This window comes from Acipenser ruthenus, unplaced genomic scaffold (genome assembly GCF_902713425.1).
Source record: "Acipenser ruthenus unplaced genomic scaffold, fAciRut3.2 maternal haplotype, whole genome shotgun sequence".
Classification (NCBI taxonomy): Eukaryota; Metazoa; Chordata; class Actinopteri; order Acipenseriformes; family Acipenseridae; genus Acipenser; species Acipenser ruthenus.
Window position 1 is genome coordinate 1 of NW_026708122.1, and position 16382 is coordinate 16382.

At 49.3% G+C, this 16382-nt stretch overlaps 1 protein-coding gene across 2 annotated transcripts; it reads right to left on the reverse strand.

Moving 5' to 3' along the window:
- Positions 1 to 223: 223 nt before the first annotated feature.
- LOC117404471 (centrobin) lies at positions 224 to 16278 on the reverse strand. 2 transcript variants are annotated; one of them, XM_059019864.1, is made up of 21 exons: positions 15712 to 16278; positions 14375 to 15002; positions 13916 to 14000; positions 13274 to 13364; positions 12840 to 13008; positions 9550 to 9666; positions 9149 to 9265; positions 8939 to 9037; positions 8511 to 8747; positions 8139 to 8285; positions 7552 to 7685; positions 6746 to 6871; positions 6142 to 6313; positions 5631 to 5895; positions 5171 to 5521; positions 4055 to 4206; positions 3157 to 3271; positions 2575 to 2736; positions 2260 to 2398; positions 1635 to 1713; positions 224 to 1257 (listed from the first exon to the last, which is right to left on the reverse strand). In XM_059019864.1, exons 2-21 carry the CDS (start codon positions 14954 to 14956, stop codon positions 1120 to 1122), a joined length of 3477 nt encoding a protein of 1158 aa, XP_058875847.1. In that variant the 5' UTR covers positions 14957 to 15002; positions 15712 to 16278; the 3' UTR covers positions 224 to 1119. The 2 variants fall into 2 exon arrangements, with proteins under 2 accessions (XP_058875847.1, XP_058875846.1); XM_059019863.1 differs by having other exon boundaries at positions 14342 to 15002; positions 15712 to 16277.
- Between the last annotated feature and the right edge of the window lie 104 nt (positions 16279 to 16382).

A 16382-nucleotide genomic window follows, 5' to 3' on the forward strand; every position in this document is an offset into this window, starting at 1 on the left:
TCTGTCTTAGTTATGAGAACCCATTTTGCGTATGTCTTTGTCTGTATGCATGTTTTTGTGTATTTGTTCAGTGTGTGTTTCTTGTAGTGTGCGTGTGCGTGTGCGTGTGCGTGCTTTCGTTCTCTGGCATTCCCCACCCAAGTTAATCCATTACAAACCAAATAAATATATTATTTGACGTGATGAAATATCGTTTTCAGAAACACGCCGTGAACACAAAACATTGGCAACAAGAAAGCATTTATATAAAATAAAACAAATACAAATATATGAATAAAAACAGTGCATTGAAATCATTCAGAAGATCATGGTCGGGTTTTGTTAGAAATTATATAAATACTATACACATACTTATCAAATACCCACTTCATTTTAATGAGTATATTACATTCAAAAAAATAATACAGATAGACAGATAGAGAAATAGCGATAGAGAGATAGAGAGATAGATAGATAGATAGATAGATAGATAGAGAGAGGCTGGACCCCCCCTTGCTCTGCTCTGGGAGTCTCTCGGACTCAGACTCCCAGATCAGAGAGAGGCTGGACCCCTCCTTGCTCTGCTCTGAGAGTCTCTCGGACTCAGACTCCCAGATCAGAGAGAGGCTGGACCCCTCCTTGCTCTGCTCTGAGAGTCTCTCGGACTCAGACTCCCAGATCAGAGAGAGGCCGGAGCCCCCTTGCTCTGCTCTGAGAGTCTCTCGGACTCAGACTCCCAGATCAGAGAGAGGCTGGACCCCTCCTTGCTCTGCTCTGAGAGTCTCTCGGACTCAGACTCCCAGATCAGAGAGAGGCTGGACCCCTCCTTGCTCTGCTCTGAGAGTCTCTCGGACTCAGACTCCCAGATCAGAGAGAGGCTGGACCCCTCCTTGCTGTGCTCTGGAGTCACTCGGACTCAGACTCCCAGATCAGAGAGAGGCTGGACCCCTCCTTGCTCTGCTCTGAGAGTCTCTCGGACTCAGACTCCCAGATCAGAGAGAGGCTGGACCCCTCCTTGCTCTGCTCTGAGAGTCTCTCGGACTCAGACTCCCAGATCAGAGAGAGGCCGGAGCCCCCTTGCTGTGGTCTGGGACCCCGGTTTGTAGAAACGCTCCCCTGTGCTCCCCGTCTCCGGCTCTCCTATCTCCACGAGGACCCCTTGGCCGATCCCTGGTTCTGGTTCCCCAGTTTCTTTCCTGGTTTGGGCTGGCTCTTCTCGCTGCCCGGACGGGATGCGATGGTTCGACGCTGGGACGGGGCGGACTGGGACGGCACCAACTGGAAACATTTAAAAAAAAAAAAAAAAAGCGCCCAGATTTACGAGTTTGCTTGTGAGCAGTCTCTATATAGAATATAAATGAGATGCGGAGCAGAATTCATCTTGTGGGTTTATCCTAGAGTACCCCCTTTGAAACATCACCGTCAAATAATATTATTATCATCATCATCATCATCATCATCATCATCATCATCATCATCATCATCATCATTATTATTATTATTATTATGATGATGATGATGATGATGATGATGATGATGTATTTATTAGCAGACGCTCTTATCCAGGGAGTCTTACAATGGTCACCTTACACAGGATCACATTACAGATAAGAGCAGCTATCTGCAGTGCAGTTGAGTTTCCACGTGGCTCTCACCTCCTTCTTCACGGCGTGGTTCACTTTCTGATCCCGGTTTCCTCGCTCAGCCGCACTTCCCACGTGTGCTTCTTTCTGTCTGGGATTAAAAAACAAACAAACAATAAACTGAAATAAAACATGTACTCCTACCACCTGCTTCTGTGCCTTGAGAAACTCGACGTGAAACCAGGAATGGATCAGACTGCTATGCAATCAATAATCAATATTATTATTATTATTATTATTATTATTGTAGGGATGGAAATAAGACTCCTATTGCACAGCAGTGTCACCCATTCCAGGTTTTACTTCGAGCACACATACACACACACAGACACACACACAGATACAGAGACACACACACAGATACAGAGACACACAGACACACACACTGAGACAAACACACTGATACAGAGACACACACACACACACACACACTGACACAGAGACACACACTGACACAGAGACACACACTGATACACACACACACACTAACACAGAGACACACACACAGAGACACAAACTGACACAGAGACACACACACACACACACAGAGACATACACACTGACACAGAGACACACACTGATACACACACACACACTGACACAGAGACACACACACAGCTCTGGTGTGGTGTGTTACCTGTTGGGCTCCACGCCCCGGAGGTAGGTGTACAGCTCCTCCATGGACGGCACCCCCTTGCCTGGGTGACCCTGGTACTGTCCCAGGAGTCTGGAGAGCTCCCCAATCTGCTTGGGGGACAACACCCCTTCTTCAGCACCTGGAAACACAACAGAGAGAGAGAGAGAGATAGATTCATTGATAAATACTATAGATAGATAGATAGATAGATTCATTGATAAATACTAGACAGATAGACAGACAGACAGACAGACAGACAGACAGACAGACGTTCTCGATAATATATTCCAGATAGTGCATGGCTCCCTGGCTCACCTCTCACTGCTGTCGAGGGTGGAGGCTGGTTTTGCTCCGTGCTTCTCTGGGACGGTGCAGCCGCTGGCATTTTCATTTTCTGCACAGCGGACTGGCCCGTGGGCGCTGGTCTCACGTGGTCCCACAGCCCAGTGGACCGGGCTCTGAGCACGGGCGAGCCACCTGCCCCGGGACAACAGAGACTGTGAGGAAGTGAAGACACCCACGGAAAAGCACAGCTGTACAGCCACAGCCCACAGCGTCGCATCATCACCCTCTATACAGAATGAACTGGCTTTGCTTCATAAAGTCGATTGAAACCCGCTGAACAATGTTAACATATTGAAATCACACGCCAGCGCTTTGTATAGTTCTCCACAGAGCGAAAAAACTGACAATTAAAAAATAAATTAACATTTCTAACATAAAAATTACCACTGTGGTACCCGGTATGGCTTACCATAGACTGACTTTCTTTTTTTTTTTTCAATATAATTTTGTAGTGAAAATGATATTGCAGAATCAAAACAGTCTCTCATTAACTGATGGTTTGATCTTAATATTCATTCAAATGTCGTCTATCTGGTATCTGGTGCAGGTTACCTTGCTGGGGATGCTGGGTATACTGGGGATACTGGGAGGCACTGTGTGAGTTTGGGGGTTCCTCGGAATCGAGGGGTCTGGATTCCAGGGGCTCCCCAGGAGATCTGTCTAGGAGCTGAAACAAAAAAAAAAAAAAAAAAAACATGTTGCATTGATTATTATTACGTTATTTCTAGTATTCCTAAATCTGCTTTATTACACTTAGCTGTGCTTTTACTGTGGGAAGCTTTTATAAGGGTGAGTTTACCTGTTTTATAATTTGCTTTACCATACCTCGCAATGCTTCCCTATGCTTTACCAGACCTCTCTGTGCTTTACAATGCTTCCCTATGCTTTACCAGACCTCTCTGTGCTTTACAATGCTTCCCTGTGCTTTACCAGACCTCTCTGTGCTTTACAATACTTCCCTGTGCTTTACCAGACCTCTCTGTGCTTTACAATGCTTCCCTATGCTTTACCAGACCTCTCTGTGCTTTACAATGCATCCCTATGCTTTACCAGACCTCTCTGTGCTTTACAATGCTTCCCTATGCTTTACCAGACCTCTCTGTGCTTTACAATGCTTCCCTATGCTTTACCACACCTCTCTGTGCTTTACAATGCTTCCCTATGCTTTACCAGACCTCTCTGTGCTTTACAATGCTTCCCTATGCTTTACCAGACCTCTCTGTGCTTTACAATGCTTCCCTATGCTTTACCAGACCTCTCTCTGCTTTACAATGCTTCCCTAAGCTTTACCAGACCTCTCTGTGCTTTACAATGCTTCCCTATGCTTTACCACACCTCTCTGTGCTTTACAATGCTTCCCTATGCTTTACCACACCTCTCTGTGCTTGACCATGCTGCCCCTGTGCTCTATCACTCTATTTCTGCGTCACACTCTTGTAAGCGGGGGTACCATGTGGATGTAGTGTTGCAGCTCGCTGTGTTTGCTGCAGCTGCTGCTGGAGTCCAGGCTGGTGCCCAGGCTGTGCCCGCGCTGCCCGCTCCCCTCTCCTCTCTCCTCCGCTAGAGGATGCTCGGCCAGCTCGTCCCGATGGAAACCCAGAGCTGAGAACGACACACGGGGCGGATCTCAGTGCAAGCACACCTGAAGAAAACGCTTTTTCGTGTCCCCTCAAGGCAGGTAAACCTGACAAAACCTACCTGCTGGGATGGGAATAAGACTCCCATTGCGTAGCGCTTTGATCCATTCCTGGATTTCGCTATATAATAATAAGACGCACCCGAGCTTGTTAGCTAGACAGACTGGGGGCTGATCAAGCTGGTAGTAAAACCTGGAATGGGTGAAACTGCTGTGCAACAGGAGTCTTATTGCCATCTCTGTAATAATAATAATAATAATAATAATAATAATAATAATAATAATAATAATAATAATAATAATGATCAGAAATCATTCGATGTGTTTATAATCTGCCAGCTGTAATTTGTATTTCATTTCTGCCCCCCCCTCCCCTCCTGCACTGATCTTGTCAATACATTACAAGGAGCCCCCCCCCACTGTGAAAAGCGGGCACTTAATTTGGAGGCATGCTGGGAGATTTCCCACAGTGCACCAGGGGGCCCCCGGTGACTCTGGGATAATTAAAGAAAGAGACGCAGGACTTCACAGGACACAGCCAGGAAAAGGTCTCATCAAACACACTGATGCATTTTTCATGAGCATTTTAAATTGCATTTAAAAATAATATATTTATATAAGTATTTATTTACGTGTTTATTTTTAAACTTCAAAAAGTGAAACTGCTGTGCAAGAGGAGCCTCATTTCCTTCCCTGATCTATCTGTCTAAATATCTCATTTCTAAACACCAATTCACTAGAGCTCTCCTCTATAAAAATCAAGCTAAAAACCTCCTTTACCCAACAGTCTACCCGATCCATTCCTGGTTTTACGAGGAGCTTAATAATAATCAGACACACACAGCTGAGCTTGTCACCTCTACACACTGTGGGGCTAATCAAGCCGGTAGTAAAACCCGGAGTGGGTGTAACCCAGCGGATCGGACTCACAGGTCAGTGCGGTCTCATCCAGCTGCGGCTCCAATGGGGAGAAGCCCTGGCTGCTGAGGAAGCTGCTGTGGAAGAAGCTGCTGAGGTCGGCCTGGGGCGGGGGCAGGAAGGAGGGGGCTCCGGCGGGGGGGGGCGGCTGGTGAGGAGGGGGGGGCTGCTGAGCGCCGCTCCGCTGGTTTATAGAGAAGCCTCTTGGGGGAGGCTGGGGGTCCGAGGAATCGGAAGGGGGTCTCTGTGAGGTGAGCTGGATCACTGCTTGGAGCGGGACAGCGCGGGGAAATGCATTCTGGGAGCTCCGGGGCTCCCGCAAGGCTCGGTAGCTGAACTTGTTTTCTAGCGGAAGGCGCTCTCCTGTTTGATATATAAAGGAAAAATGTGCAGTATACACGATATTAATAATAATAATAATAATAATAATAATAATAATAATATTGGGGAGGGGGTGAGGATCAGCTCTTACCTCCCGCCTCCCCAGGAGGCTCCCTCCCTCTCCTCTGCTCCTTCGAACCCCAGCCAGGCTGCTGATCCTGGGGCCCTGTCCTGCCTGCGCTCCCCTCCTGCCTCTCTCCCAGGCTGCCCTGCGGCGCCCCCTTCAGCTCGGACGCGGTGCAGCTCAGGGCTGCCGGGAAGCCTGAATCGCAGTTATCGGAGCCCCGGTCTCTCAGCTCCTGCCTGCCGGAGCTCTTGGACAGGAAGAGGGGCTGGTCTGCACCGTGGTCCTCCATCTAGGAAAATATATATTAAAATAAAGAAATAAAAAAGGGACACAGTCTTCTAGAGTTTCAGTTCGACTGGGGGCTGTGCGGCCGGCTCTACGAAACGCAGTACAGAGAGACAGAGACGTGTCGCCGCTGTAGATCAATGAATTGATTACAAGGGAATTGATTTTAACAAAAAAGGGGATTGACAAGAGAAGGAACTGCCCCCCCACCACCCCGCCCCCGCCCCCGCCCCCCCCCCCTCCCCCTCACCTGCTTCAGCCGGCCGGTCTGCGGAGAGTTCTGCGTCATTAACACTTTGTGCGCCTCGTTCCAGTGAGACTGCATCATGCTCTGCAATCGTTTGACCAGGTCTGTTCTCTGGGACTCTGCTTTCCTCTTCCCAGCCTGCAGCTCTGAAATCTCCTCCTGGCTTTTGACCAGCCTGCAAATAAATAAATAAATAAATAAACAAATAAATAAATAAAAACAAATCTACCGTTCGTACTGTGAATGAAAAAATACACAGAGCAGTGTGCAAATGTGTTATTGTGCTAGATTTGCACACTGCTGTCCATACCCAGACTGAACCTGGCAGACAATGCAGCCTTTTAGAACCGGAACTCAGAACCTCAGAACTGTCTCCGTGTTCTTAGAACACGCCTCTGCGAGTCGCTCAGGTTTTCATGCAGGCAGATACAGACAGGAGATGAGGGACGCCTCTGGAGGGGGTCTGATAGATTTGCACACGGCTGTATCTGTGTATTTATCTTTCGTTGTTTCTTCAGATCCAGTTCATGTGTTTTTAGGAGGGAGCGTCGGTTTCAAAGAGACCCCGCGAAGTAATCGGAGCCCCCCAGCCGTGTCCCGCCCTCACCTCATTTCATACTCCTCTGTGATTCGTCGATGCCTCTCCTCTCTCTCCTGCAGCTCCGCCCTGAATTGGGCCAGCTGATTGGACAGCTCGCTTTGCTGGTGGGCACTCAGCTCCATGATCTGCTTTCTGAAGCACAGAGAGAGAGAGAGAGAGAGAGAGAGAGGGGGGGGGAGAGAGAGAGAGAGGGGGGGGGAGAGAGAGAGAGAGGGGGGGAGAGAGAGAGAGAGAGAGAGAGAGAGAGAAGAGAGAGAGAGAGAGAGACGGAGAGAGAGAGAGAGACGGAGAGAGAGAGAGAGAGAGAGAGGGGGGAGAGGGGGGAGAGACAGAGAGAGAGAGACGGGGAGAGAGGGAGGGAGGGAGGGAGGGAGGGAGAGAGAGAGAGAGAGAGGGAGGGAGGGAGGGAGAGAGAGAGAGAGGGAGGGAGGGAGGGAGAGAGAGAGAGTCACCCCAGTTTCAGCCTTCAAATTTATATACAGCTCTGGAGAAAGGTTTAGCATCATGTAGAATTTTAGGATTGAGACAATTTAAAAAATAAAATATTATCTATATGAACATAGTTAAGATAGTTTATTTATCATGTAAATCAAAGAAACTACAAAATGATATCGCTTAAAAAAAAAAAAAAGTCTACCGGAAGCCATAATATTTCGAAACGTCACATTTTTCAATTTGTCAGTGTAACATTATTCAGCAGGTCTCATTCTACAGGGTGATGATGCAAAACTACGAGCCACAGCTCTATGCGCATTTCCCCTTAGGAGGCGCTATGGAGCCAGGCTCCAGGTTTGTCTTGCTGGGGTCGTTACCTGTGCTGTTCTCTCAGCGCGGAGGCTTGCTCTGCGTGCTCCTGGTGGAGGGGAGCGAGTCTGTCAGTCACCTGCTGCTCCAGCGAGATCTTCAGCTCAGACTCCATCTTCAACCTGTGAGTCTCAAACCGAGCCTGACACAGAGAAAGAGGGGGGAGAGGGGGGGAGAGGGGGGGGAGAGAGAGAGGAGGGGGGGAGAGAGAGAGAGAGAGAGAGAGAGAGAGACACAAAGAGGGGAGAGAGAGAGAAAGAGGGGAGAGAGAGACAGAGAGAGAGAGAGAGAGACACACACACAGAAACAGACACACACACACACACACACACACACACAGAGTCAACGAGTTAGTTGCTGCTTTAAAATGACAAATGTATTTATTTAGTTATTTTTACGTTTCATGTGGCAGCTTTTAATTCTTTTGGTTGGAACCTGGACCAGGCTCCACCCACCTGGACCAGGCTCCACCCACATCAGACAGGCACCACCCACTTGGACCAGGCTCCACCCATCTGCACCAGGCCCCACCCACGTCAGACAGGCTCCACCCACTTGGACCAGGCTCCATCTACCTGGACCAGGCCCCACCCACCTCGGCCAGGCTCATCTCCATGCGCAGGGTGTCCCTGTCCCTCTGCGCAGTCTCCAGCTCTGTCTCCAGCCTCTGGACCTCCGCTTGGACAGACAGCAGGACCTGATGGGAGTCCTGGACACGCTGGCTCTCACGCTCTTGTCTCTCCTGGAGACAGGACGGGACGACACACATTTCAAAGACGCAGTTATATGTGAGGTAGAACCCAAAGCGTTAATCAGACACACCTGAGCTTGCTACCTGTACACACCGGGGCTAATCAAGCTTGTAGTAAAACCTGGAATCAGGTGAAACTGCTACGCAATGGGAGCTTCCATCCCTGTCTTGATGCTTGAGATAATAACCCCGACAGGTTCCCCCGCTGCTTCCCACCTTCTCTGTCTGGAGCTGCCTGCTGAAGTCCGCCTCCTGCTGGGCCAGCCGTTCCTCCAGCTCCCTCTCTCTCCTGGCCCAGGCGTCCCTCTGCTCCCCCAGCGTGTCTCTCACCGCCTCCCCCTGCCTCTCCGCCAGCAGCCTGGCTCTCCCAGCCTCCTCCAGCTCCTCCTGCAGGGCCCGGCCTCGCTGCCTGTGCTCCTCCACCTGCCTCTGCAAGCCGGCCAGCTCCTCCCCCTGTGACGGAGACAAAACCACGACACAGCGCAGAAACATTTTTTTTTTGGTTTGTTTTTTTAAAATCAAATTCCCCTTTTTCAATGGCGAGTGTTTAAGGGTTCTGGCTGAAGGTGTGAAAGGCGTTGTTCTGGCTGAAGGTATGTTTTAAAAACAAAGGGGGGGTTCCCCTCGTGATAAAGGGGGCTCACCAGAAGCAGCTTCTCTTTCTGCAGGTGAGCTGCCTGCTTCTGTTCCAGTGCCATGGCCTCCACAGCCTGCGCCAGGCTCTCCTCAAACTGAACCAGCACCTGACAGGAATACAAACACGCGAGAGGCGTTTTACTTTCTCGGTACTTTCCAGAACACTGGAAGGTTGTTATGGGGGTGGGGGGGGGGGGGGTCGCATCAGGACCCCTCACCTTCTGCTGTTCAGCCTGAGCCCTCTCTGCAGCCTCCTTCTCCTCCTGCAGTCTCTTTACAGCGTCGTTCTTCTCTGCCTCGTGCTTCTTCCACCCTTCCACCACCTTGGCCAGAGTCTGAGAGACAAAACAGGAGGTTCAGCGACCGGGCAGCGGGACTGTGCTACAAGAGCTACGGAGCATTACAGGAGGAGAAATCCCAACTCAAATTTAAAAGCTATCTTCTGAGTTGTCTCTGTTCCCCCCCCCCACCCCTGTTTTAAATGGAAAATTGTATTTAGCCGACAGAAAACACTGCTTTGTGAAACCAGCCCCTGATCATCAGGCGTCGCGGAGGAAGGTCACTTTGAAACGACCCGACGGCACTGACCAGTTTCACTGACCGGGTCGGCAGAACCCACCTTGTCCAGCTGCTCGATCATGATGTCCTTTTTCCGGTCAGCCGACACGGCGAGAGCCAGCTGCTGCTGGAGCTCCAGGGTCTTGTTGTGAAGATTTTGTATCTGTTTCTCACAGTGCTGTGTAGAAAAGAGAGAGAGAGAGGGAGGGAGAGAGAGAGAAAGAGAGATAGACAGACAGAGACAGAGAGAGAGAAAGAGAAAGAGAGAGGGAGAGAGTGAGGGAGAGAGACACAGAAAGAGCGTGAGAGAAAAAAGAGAGAGAGAGAGGGAGGGAGGGAGGGAGAAAGAAAGAGAGGGAGAGAAAGAGAGAGGGAGGGAGAGAGAGAGAAAGATAGAGATAGACAGACAGACAGAGAGAGAAAGAGAGAGGGAGAGAGGGAGGGAGAGACACAGAAAGAGCGTGAGAGAAAAAAGAGAGAGGGAGGGAGGGAGGGAGAAAGAAAGAGAGGGAGAGAAAGAGAGAGGGAGGGAGAGAGAGAAAGATAGAGATAGACAGACAGACAGAGAGAGAGAAAGAGAGGGAGAGAGGGAGGGAGAGAGACACAGAAAGAGCGTGAGAGAAAAAAGAGAGAGAGAGGGAGGGACGGAGGGAGGGAGGGAGAAAGAAAGAGGGAGAGAAAGAGAGAGGGAGGAAGAAAGAGAGAGAGACAGACAGACAGAGAACGAGAGAAAGAGAGGGAGGGAGGGAGACACAGAAAGAGCGTGAGAAAAAAGAGAGAGAAACAAAGAGACAAAGAGAAACACACAGAAAAAAGAAACAGATACAGAGAGAAACAAAGAGAGAGACAGAAAAGAGAGAGAAAGCAAGAGAACGAGAGACATGTTAAACACATTGTAATTGTGCTTGTAGTTGAATCTTGTCACACCTGCTTCGTAGTAATTGTGATTATATATATATATCAGATCGATCGATCACACATCAATCACGCATTCATTTGTCATTCGATGTTTGGGAAAAAAGTATTCTGTACTTGTACCTGCGATTACTGCTTTGGGGTTATTTAGAAGGCTGTGCGGTCCAGCGGTTACAGAAAAGGGCTTGTAAGGTTCCCGGTTCAAATCCCGACTCAGCCACTGACTCCCTGTGTGTGTGTGCGTGCGTGTGTGTGTGCGTGTGTGCGTGACCCTGAGCGAGTCACTTCACCTCCTTGTGCTCCGTCTTTCGGGTGAGATGTAGTTGGAAGTGACTCTGCAGCTGATGCATAGTTCACACACCCTAGTCTCTGTAAGTCGCCTTGGATAAAGGCGTCTGCTAAATAATAATAATAATAATAATAATAATAATAATAATAATAATAATACTACATGTCAATGCTAACATGCGTAGATGTTTATGATCCACGGAATTCTAATAACTGCATCACAACCCTAACTGTAATAAATAACTAAATAACTAAAAATAGCATTGGAATTGGAAATGCGATTTCCAGCGAACACAACTCTGCTGTAAATTCAACTGTGATTATTAATGATAGATGATAATTTGCCCCGAGGGCTGGGCTCTAAGTGCTGGTGCAGAAGACAAGTTCTTGTCCTCAGAGTAGCGGCAGCAGGAGACAGAAACAGAGACAGAGACAGAGACAGACACGAGACAGAGACACCAAGCGTCAGGGAATCTGACAGCAAAGTCCGCTGAGTAAGAGGCTTAGCGAGGCAGATTGGCCTTCTAAATACAGCAGACCTAGAGAAAGCATGAGGACCGTGCAAGAGGCTTAGAGCCACGTGCGTCCCCGGAGAACACCTTCCCCGTCCCAGGCAAGGTCACCCAGCAAGGTCGGGGAGGCACGTGGAGCTCCCGCTGCACAGGCAGCCACACCTGGGGCAAGCAGATCCGTATTTCAGATCTCATTTTAGAAACAGCTACATTTGTCAAGATTTCTGCCCGCGCTCAAATATTATATTTGAAAATATTCGCATCGCTGCAACACATTTATAAACGGATTTGAAACAGAGAGAGAGAGAGAGAGAGAGAGAGAGAGAGAGAGAGAGAGAGAATACTAGATGGGCTTCAGTGAGTTACAGGAAAATGATTTCATCAAGGGTTTCTGTGACATCATAAACTACGAGAGCGAAGGTGAAGTTTATAAACTGTCCCAGGAACCCGAGATGGAATTGTTTTCCTGTGACTCACTGAAGAGGCCCGTCTGTTATTTTTTATAATCCACGGATACCCTTGTGATGCTGATATCAAAGCAGACGAGGCTCAGCGGGACAGTTGGGTTTTTGGGGGGGTTCAGCGCTGTACAGATGTTCCGTGTCGTTATCCGTTAGAGCTTCAGCTTTATGTGGATGATCGCCTTTGCCTTGTTTTAATTTCCCGTTCCTCTCCGGTTTCTAGAGATACGAATGCACCAGCTTGACATCATTTTTAACGTATTCTCATTTTGTTGCTCATTAATGAACATTTCTGTACCGTGGCTGTTTGTCGAGTGATTGAAAATGTTTTGTGTTTGAATTTCAGGAGGAGTCAAAGGGGTCAAAGTTCAAGCATATTTTCCTCTAGAGGAATTCTCACTTCTTGACGTCACTGCTGTGGGACTAAGCCTTTTTTTTTTCGACTGGCTCAGGGTTCAAATACAGCCTTCATCCATGTGTTAGATATATGTGTGTATGTATATATAATACACAGCCATGCAGTGGCTATCCCAGCGCTGCTGTGTTACTGCAGGCTGTCCGAGGAGGGAGGCAGGACCAGGTCACAGTTGTGTACAAGCTGTGCTCCCGTTTGAAAAGCGCTCTTAGTCAAAGCTTGTTACATCTTTCTCCACGGGGCTAATCAGCGCTGGGTAATAATTCCAAGAGGCTTTAATTAAATCCTGGGTCACGTGACGCCATTAATGATATTACTGCTGACCTGAACGAGGCGGTCAAATCACTGAGTGTGTGTGTGTGTGTGAGGGAGTGTGTGTGTGTGTGTGTGTGTGTGTCTGTGTGCGTGTGTGTGTGTGAGCATGTGTGTGTGTGTGTGAGCATGTGTGTGCGTGCGTGTGTGTGTAGGAATGGGCAGTCTCCTTACCGTCTCTGTGTAAACCAGGACGGTTTGTGGTCCAGTGGTTAAAGAAAAGGGCTTGTAACCAGGAGGTCCCCGGTTCAAATCCCACCTCAGCCACTGACTCACTGTGTGACCCTGAGCAAGTCACTTCACCTCCTTGTGCTCCGTCTTTCGGGTGAGACGTAGTTGTAAGTGACTCTGCAGCTGATGCATAGTTCACACACCCGAGTCTCTGTAAGTCGCCTTGGATAAAGGCGTCTGCTAAATAAACAAATTATAATTATAATCCAGGGCTCACCCTGCGTCTCGTCCTCTCCTTCTCCACACTGTCCCTCAGGATCTGCCCCGAGGAGGAGGAGGAGGGCAGACCGGTCCTGTCCGCGTGGAGCCGGCTGTACCGAGGGAAGAGGCCCTCCAGACCGCTGACCGACAGGGGGGGCGACGACTCCTCCTGCAGGGGTCTGGCACTGCAACACAAGCACAGCGGTGTGATCCGCTCCTGCTTTCACTGGGAGCTTCTTAATAACAACAAGACACACCTGAGCTTGTCAGATTAGACACACTGGGGGCTGATCAAGCTGGTAGCAGTAAAACCTGGACTGGATCACACTGCAAGTGCTAATGTGCAATTCTGAGGTGCTGTTGGAATTGATTAAAAAGGGAATGGGACTTGGTTTCATAAAAGGAAGGGACTGACTCTGGTAATAACAGTGTGACCCCCCTCCTCCTTACTTGAGCAGGCTGGCAGTGCTGTCGCTTTCAAACGAGGCGTCATCACCACCCTCCTCCTGCTGCTGCAGTGAAACCGGAGCGAGGGAGCCCCCTGCAGGACACAGAGAGTCATTACAACCAAATAACTGCTGTTCCACATACAAATACAAACACCACCAACTGCAGCCTGTGGCGCCACCTGGTGGAAAAACCTGAATCATAACTAGAAAGTCGCTCGGCAGCAACCACAGTGGTCCAGTGGTTAGAGAAAAGGGGTCTTGATACCAGGAGGTTCAAATCCCGGCTCAGCCACTGACTCCCTGTGTGTGTGCGTGTGTGTGTGTGTGTGTGTGTGTGTGTGTGTGTGTGACCCTGAGCAAGTCATTGAACCTCCTTGTGCTCCGTCCTTCGGTTGAGACGTCAAACAAACGAGCTCCTATTGGAAGTGACTCTGCAGCAGCAGCAGCAGCAGTTGTTGATGATGCAGAGTTCACCCCCCCTAGTCTCTGTGAGTCGCTTTGGATAAAAACGTCTGCTAAATGATTCATTCATGATAATATTTGGTTTCTTACTGGCTTAAGCAGAAGCCGTACTGTGTGAGGATCCCTTTGCAATCACAGTGCCTCTGACACAGTCCCACACTGGTGAAGCTCCAGTACTCACTGTGGGGTGGGTCTGCAGACCCCTTCAGGATCGTCTGGAGGTGGGAGCGCACCGACTCCATGTCCGAAATGCAGCGGGTCCCGTTCTAACCAGCAACAAGAACACAGAGAAGATCAGCGCTTCACATGCATTCAAACACTTCAGACACAGAAACGCTGCCGCTACACTATTATTAAATGTCATTTCATCGTGCTGGCCACATTTAAAAAGGCCAAGTTTTACACATGAAAAGCACAAATAAATAATTCATGGCTTGTACCATGACTGCCCTGATAAAAGCTTCCCACGGTAGAAACACAGAGAAGTGTAATCAAGCAAAGGGAAGTGTAATCAAGCACAGGGAAGTGTAATCAAGCTGTGAAACACACCCACACACACAGAGACACACCCACACACAGAGACACACCCACACACAGAGACACATACCTTAACCATCGCAGAGCTGGTCTCCACCCCAACCTGCAGCTTCTGCTCCATCTCCCCGGCCAGCAACTCCAGGTCGCCCCCGGCAATGAGCTGGCCGCTCCTCCCAGCACGCAGCTGGGGCTGGCTGCAGAAGCCAGAGGCAGCAGCATCAGAACCCGGAGCAGAAGACGGCAGAGTCCCGCTGGATCTCTCCTCCCACCCACCGGGGGCAACCGCTAGCGAGGCAAACGACGGCGCCCGATTGGACGAGACCTGCGAGGGGCGTGTCCGCGCGCACGTTTCGAGGGGCGCGTCTAAAGGCGCAGCGTCACCTGGGACAGACCGGCGTCGGCCGTTGTGTTCTCCCGCGGTCTGGCGGTCCACGCTGCGGTGAGCCTGGGCTTCCGCCTCTCGGCTCTTCTGCAGCGAGGAGTACAGCCGAGCCGTGACTTCCCCGCAGGAAGCGAAGGAGGAGTAAGGGCTGGACGGCCAGGACTGGGTCAGGTTTTGTCGGCGGGACTCCAGCGCTGCGTCCCGCCCCTTCGGGCGGAGAGACGCGGAGGGGGTGGGGGGCAGGGAGGCTGGGAGGGGTTCCACGTCACTCATGAGGTCCTCGCTTTGCACAAACCCGGCCATCTCTGTCCCTGTCAGACAGTTTTGCTCCGCCAGTCTCACTCAAACACTGAAATCAGAGAAAAAAAACAACACACAACGGCATTTATTTAATATTTCAACCCCTTATTAAGAACAGTGTACTTTTTTTTTTTTTTTTACATGAGGCGGAAGATGGAAGACAATTTCAAGTTTTGAACCCGTATCCACATCCTTGTCTGTCACTCTCTCTTTCTCTCTCACTCTCTCTATTATATTATATATAAATATATCCTCATTCTCTAAGCTTAAATGATTAAAAACACATTATAATTTATATATATAATGTGTTTTTAATAATTTAAGCTTAGAGAATGAGGGTATGGGTAGTTGCTGGGATGGGAATCAGCCTCCTATTGCACAGCAGTGTGATCCAGTCCAGGTTTTACTACCAGCTTGATCAGCCCCCAGTGTGTCTAGCTAACAAGCTCAGGTGTGTCTGATTATTAAACTCCCAGTGAAACCAGGAACGGATCAAACTGCTAAGTAACGGGAGTCTCATCCCTGCTGTAATCGTATTAATAATAACGTGGTTTTGCGCAGCTGAAGTAAAGCCAGCAGCGAAATCAGCTGTAACGAGTCCGCTCCGGTGAAAGCCTGCAGTGTTACCGGCGAGCATCGTCAATGCGAAACTGAACAAACACACAGTTAGATATACCAGATAGATTTACCGTGACACAAGCAACAAGTGACACGAATAAAAAGAAAATGCTACATGAAAAAAAAAAAAAAAAAACTACCTTTCGCGTTTGCCTCTTCTTCGGTTTAATCGCACACAAATTGTAGTCCAGAAATGTCAGGCAAATTCCTAGTAATGATACTCCGGGTGCAGCAGTAAACACGAGCATGTGTACACCGTGTAAACAAATATATTTCAAAACCAACACCCGGCTTCAGCTGCAACTACAACACAACAATAATAATAATAATAATAATAATAATAATAATAATAATAATAATAATAATAATAATGATAATTCAACCCCAAAAGGGTTGTTCAATGTGCCTGTAGGCTGGCAGACAGTCCGTCCCCAGCGGTTTGTAAGAAACAGTCACCCTACAGACCTCGGTTTTGTTTATCCCGGGAGGAATTCAGTTACAAAAATTCTCCCGGTTTAAACCGCGCCATAGCAACCGAGCAGCGGCTGCGTCATCACACGGAGCCCGGATCCGCGCCTCACTTCCCGCGCGGCGTAACAGAGAGGACCCGCCTTCGCACTGCGTTGCTATGCCAACCGGCACGGATTTACCGTGTCCAAGCTGCGTTGCTATGCCAACCGGCACGGATTTACCGTGTCCAAGCTGCGTTGCTATGCCGACCGGCACGGATTTACCGTGTCCAAGCTGCGTTGCTATGCCAACCGGCACGGATTTACCGTGTCCAAGCCGCGTTGCTATGCCAACCGGCACG

Excerpts from the sequence above, each read along its gene's own strand:
- LOC117404471 (XM_059019863.1), bottom strand. The coding sequence starts at position 14,956 with ATGGCCGGGTTTGTGCAAAGCGAGGACCTCATGAGTGACGTGGAACCC. Across the intron at positions 7,686-8,138 it reads TGGAGATGAGCCTGGCCGAG|GCTCGGTTTGAGACTCACAG; the intron begins GTGGGTGGGGCC and ends TCTCTGTGTCAG. Across the intron at positions 2,737-3,156 it reads TACCCAGCATCCCCAGCAAG|GTGGCTCGCCCGTGCTCAGA; the intron begins GTAACCTGCACC and ends GTCCCGGGGCAG.